General features: G+C 48.8%; 1 protein-coding gene across 1 annotated transcript; it reads right to left on the minus strand.

Moving 5' to 3' along the window:
* Positions 1-1,885: 1,885 nt before the first annotated feature.
* On the minus strand, positions 1,886-4,542 carry ZCCHC12 (zinc finger CCHC-type containing 12). The gene is made up of 3 exons (XM_054580349.1): positions 4,414-4,542; positions 4,181-4,238; positions 1,886-3,449 (listed from the first exon to the last, which is right to left on the minus strand). The coding sequence occupies exon 3, from the start codon at positions 3,354-3,356 to the stop codon at positions 2,148-2,150; it is 1,209 nt and encodes a 402-aa protein (XP_054436324.1). The 5' UTR covers positions 3,357-3,449; positions 4,181-4,238; positions 4,414-4,542; the 3' UTR covers positions 1,886-2,147.
* Between the last annotated feature and the right edge of the window lie 573 nt (positions 4,543-5,115).

Here is a 5,115-nt window from a genome sequence, read left to right on the forward strand (position 1 = left end):
CTCTTCCAAGTGTCCCTTGAAACTGGGACTCATTTCAGGTGCGCTATCAAGTCAAGTGCTCTGACTGGTGCTTCTACCCCCTAGCCATTGTGTCCCCCTGCAGGTACTATTCTAACCCATGAAGCCATTAAGGACTTAGCAAATCACACTGCAATAGCCATTAATCATACCAGACACACTATAGCCCTGGTTTCTGATGAGGTAACTCAAATGAGGAAAGCTGTGCCACAGAATAGAATGGCATTAGACTTACTCACCGCTGCCCAGGGGGGTACCTGTGCCATTCTGCACACTGAGTGTTGCGTATCCCTGATAATTCTCAGAGTGTATCCCAAGCCTTAGCATTCCTGGGAGCTGAGATTAATCATATACCTGCCATGACCTCTGACCCTCTTATAACTTGACAGTATTCTCTAGGTTCTTGGTGGTGTTCCCTTCCCCTAGGTTTCTTTAGGTTTTGTCTTGTATTGCTGGTCTTGGGCTGTAGCCTTTACTGCATTTGTGGTATGTGGATACAGTATGAAAACATGCTCACCACACAGGTTCCCTATCAGAAGAATGTAACATGAAGAATGTGAAGTGGAGGAGCAATGTTGGGGTGGGGTGTGGGATCATGCTAGACATGGCTCCCCCAACTCCCATAACGGAAGGCTGGCCAGAAGGCCCGTGACCAGAAGGAAAGTGTATTCCTTTGGAAATGGATTGTAATTCCCCTCCTTATCTCCTTTTGGGAGAGGTTTCTTATCCTATGTGACTGCTTCTTGACCCTTTCTCTCTGCACGTACACACTGAGGTCATGTAGTTTAGAGTCATATGGAAGACACATGCCTCTCTTTTTGTCTGGGACCCCTTAAAACAAGTCTCAGACTCAAGGAGGTGTGGTCCTGCTTTTTCGATCTGCGGCCATCTGTGCTCCTTGTGAGTAATAAAGGCTATGTCGGCTCCATCCAGTCTTCTTTGTGGGGTTTTTTTGCTTATCCAAATGAGGAGTCGAGATCCCTGGACTCGGCTTCCTGTGTTACACATGTAGCTTTAGGGCTTATGGGGTGAGGCTCCAGTGCTGTTGGCTGAGCCTCTGGTGCTGGGCTCCTATGAGCAGTTGCTCTCTATTTTCTTTAACTGGGGATTGGGGAGAGGGTAGTTTCAGCCCACAAGAAATATTCCTGGTTGTGATCACAATGTTATCTAGAAGCAGCAACAATAATCTAAGAAATCGACCAAAAGGAGAGAGTTGCTCCTCCCCAAAAGGACCAGGAATGGAGCCTCTGGACTCACCATATTGAGCTGTGACCGCAGCACCAGGGTCCCCAGCCATTAGACCCCTCTGGATATATTACAGAAGAAAGCACTGAGCATTGTCAACTAGTGTGTGCCATAGCTTAGTTCATAGTTTGGGTGACCTAAGTGACAAGTCAGCTGTAGTATGGGGCTCTGTCCATTTTACTTAGGGAAATATTTCAGCCTGTTTCTTCTTCACTTTTCCTCACCTGCAAAATCAGATTGCTAAAAACCCCACCTCTGGGCACAATACCACCCTTTTATAGGTTTTTTTAAACCATATTTCTTATTCCCTTTTCCTTTATTTCTTAAAATAATGCCACAGAGACATTAAAATAGATGCTGATATATATTTATTAGCATAGAAAGAAGCCCACAACATAAATTGTTTGGTGAAAAAATACAGACTATAGAACAGCACTTATATTTGAACATTTTTATCTATACATATATATCTATTTGAGTACATCAGTATAGGGAAACATCTAGAAGGATATTCATCAAAGGGTTAACAATGGTCATATAAGGGTGGAAAGTTTGGAGTAATTTGTACTGTACTTTTTGTATATTTTTATTGTTTGAAGATTTAACAATGAATTATACCACTTTCACACAGAGAATAAAGCCATCAAGGAAATGTGCACACACGAAAAATAGACCCTTAGGCAGCAGAGGTGGGGAGCAAGAAAAGACAGAGGACAGGCCATCTTCCTCCACTGTGCTGGTATCCAAGACCTTTGCTCCTCCACCCTAAAAGAAAGCTACTTTGTGGATTAATTCATGCAATTAGAGGCACTGCCTCCCCCAGTTCTGCCATCACTGGACTCTGAATATAGCTAAGAGTTCATTTAAAGCTGGGGTCAAGCACCTCACTGCAACTCAGAAGGGTCATCGTGTTCATCAGGAGCCTCTCTTGACCCCTCCTGCTCTGTATGTGTCAGCTCCTGCAGGGTGATTATCAGATTCTCAAACATCTGGGCCTTGTTACTCTCATTGTCACAGGTTTCCTTCGAGTGACCCTCCTCACCACAACATGAACAACAGATTGTGTATTTTCGCTTCCTGGCTCTACGCACATCCCCAGGACCATCATTCTTATGCCCAGAACCACCACTGGTGGAAGGAGATTGAGCCTGGGAACTGTTGGGGGAATCAATGACTAGCACTTGATCCCGAGGTTTGGCCCTGCCTCTGGGGGGAGGAGAACCTGAGAATGAAAGTGGAGGGTCCTGAGACTCAACCAGGATCACATCCTCATCTGAGTCATCCAGGGTGTCATCTATCTCTATCACGTTGCAGTCAGCACTGCCAATCACTATCCGTAGGGAGCCCTGAAATGCCACTGGGCTCGTTGCCCTCTCCACCATTGACTCAGATCTCCTGGCCCGCTTCCGTTTAATAAAAGTGTCATCCCAATCCTCTTCTTCCCTTATCATTCTGATTAACTCCAGGAAATTGGGAAGATGCTCCTGATCATTTGCATACATCCTGAGAAGATGCTTCAGCCTGTAGCGCAGGTCCCCATTCAGCTCAGCTCCTAAAAGGAACTGGTGCAGGCGAGTCTGGTTTGCATCTTTCTCAGCTATGATCCCTGCTTGAATAGCGTTCTGGAGCTGCACCTCTAAACGGATCACATAAAGAGAGGCTTTCTCCCCTTGTGCCTGCAGAGTGTTTAAAAATTTACCATGAGCAGTCACACTGTTTTCAGACTCCCCAAACACTAATTTCATTGCGTGCAAGAAATCTGCCACACTTAGGTTGGGGTTGGCTGCCTGGAGCAAACGCATGACTTCCCTGGCTGGGCCCCTAAGAGTTTTCAGCAAGCGCTTGAGCTTTTCCTCCTCAGACATATTCCAATCTGGCAGGACCCCATTGACCTGGTTGAGCCAGTTTTCAAAGGTTTCTTCCCCCTGGGCTGGTACCACCCTCCCCGAGAACAACTTCATGTTTCTCTCTGCCATGTTGTCCATCAAAGGACCAAGACTCGTCCTCAGGGACCTCAGCATAGTGTGAGCCCACGGTGGCAAGGGTGTGTTCTGCCGCCGGGTATTACCCATGCGTGCAAAGATGCTAGTCATGACGAACGATGATCGGGTATCTGAATATTAACAAGATGTGCTTTGTGCAAAAGCCTAATCTGCAGGCGTGCCTTCCTCCTATCTCAGTAAGAACTGTAAAAAAGAAAAAATAACGAGGGGGGATTAAGGAACTAATAAGTCTGCAGCTTTTTTCTCTCCCTTCCTGAATATTCTGCAGTACATTTTATATCTGCCTACTACCCTAAAAATACCCTCCAGGAGACTAGCAGTTACAATCTCATGGAGCCAACCCGTGTCTCCTTGTTAGCAGGGAGCTTTTGACAGCCACATCCATCCTTCCAGTCCTTCAAGAGGAACAGCAATTGTTGCTTCTAATTCTAAGTGTAATAGTGTATAGACCTTATGCTGAGCTCTCAAAATAGAGCACAGTGGTCACAGATTTGTGGGAGTAAATAAGATCTCATTAACCTCATGGTCTCTGATCTCGACCACCCCCCTTCTTAAAGTATCTCTCTGCCACCCGCCCCCCATCTCTTAGCTCTCAGATTCTTATATGAGCTCAGGGACAAGCGCACCCCTTTATTTCACTACCAGCCTCTGCAACTGGTGGCCGCCGTGAGAAAGTTGTCCACCGGGGGTCATTGATCCCGGACCTCCGGGCGTCAAGACTGCGCCACCGCGGAGGGTGGGGCAGGGAAAGGAAGGGTCAGAAAAATTCCCATCTTTCATCCTGTTCCCTCGCTCCCTCCCCACCCCTCGCTGCCCTCGTTGTAGCCAAACGGAAAATCCCCTCTCCCACCTTATGAATACAAGCCAAAGCGACCCTGTCCCATCACATTTCCCCCAGAAAATCGTCAGCCTACCTGCTCTGCAATCAGCCGCACAGAATTCAGGTTCGCATTTGGCTTTGATGGCTTGCCACTGAGAAAAGGAATAGGAGTTGGACACGCACACCTACATATTCCTCCCCAGGAAGAGATGAGGGGATGCAAAGGGGTTCAAGACAGACAGCTTGTGATTCTCTCCCAGCTCCAGCCCCTTGCCTCCCCCGCCCCGCAAAGGAACTCCCTTCTCAATCCAGGCAAATCCTACTCACTCAGCAGCATCCAGTGGCACCCCACCTCCTCACTCAGCGCAGCCGGGCCACAGGAGTGCTTCTTGCCCCCTGCCTCGGAGTTCTCGATTTTCCAAGCGGGGAGCCGCCCAGTCCTGGTGGGGCCTCCCCTCCTCTCTCCACGCCGGGCAATCGCACACTCTTTCTTTACCTATGTTCCGCGGGTGGGCAGCAGACGCTCCCACGTGACATCTGTGTGTGCCGCCTTCGGCCTACGCGACCCCAAAGGGAAAATGATGGGCACCTCCTCCGCCACTAAGCGACCCGGGGTTGCAGGGACTGAGCTGCTCTGCACCGCAGCCCAGCTAGGGGGAGCCGAATCCAAGCAGCAAGGTTCCCACGGCAGCCTGGCTGCTTTTATCCTCTGTCCACTGAGACAAAAGAGCGTGACGCCCGGCCCGGCGTGGCCAATGAAAGAGGCTGGGGCGGGGTGGCTCCTCGTACAGCCTCAGGCCGAGGCAAATTATACACGAGGATCTGGATGGGGGGGGGGGGCAGTTCTACAGGACGTCAAGTGCAGCTTGGTTGAACCACCTGGGAGATTTTGCAACTCTTCCCTTCTCCTTCTCCTTCTCTCTTGGCTCAGCTCCACACCTTTGAGGTCAAGTGTTTTAAGCACGTGGGTGGGATCGAAAGCAAATAAATTATAAAAGTACTTCCCCTTTGTATAGTGGAAAGAGAGGG

The sequence above is a fragment of the Pteronotus mesoamericanus genome, unplaced genomic scaffold (genome assembly GCF_021234165.1).
Source record: "Pteronotus mesoamericanus isolate MK-2021 breed Mesoamerican mustached bat unplaced genomic scaffold, CSHL_Meso_final contig_57, whole genome shotgun sequence".
NCBI classification, from domain to species: Eukaryota; Metazoa; Chordata; class Mammalia; order Chiroptera; family Mormoopidae; genus Pteronotus; species Pteronotus mesoamericanus.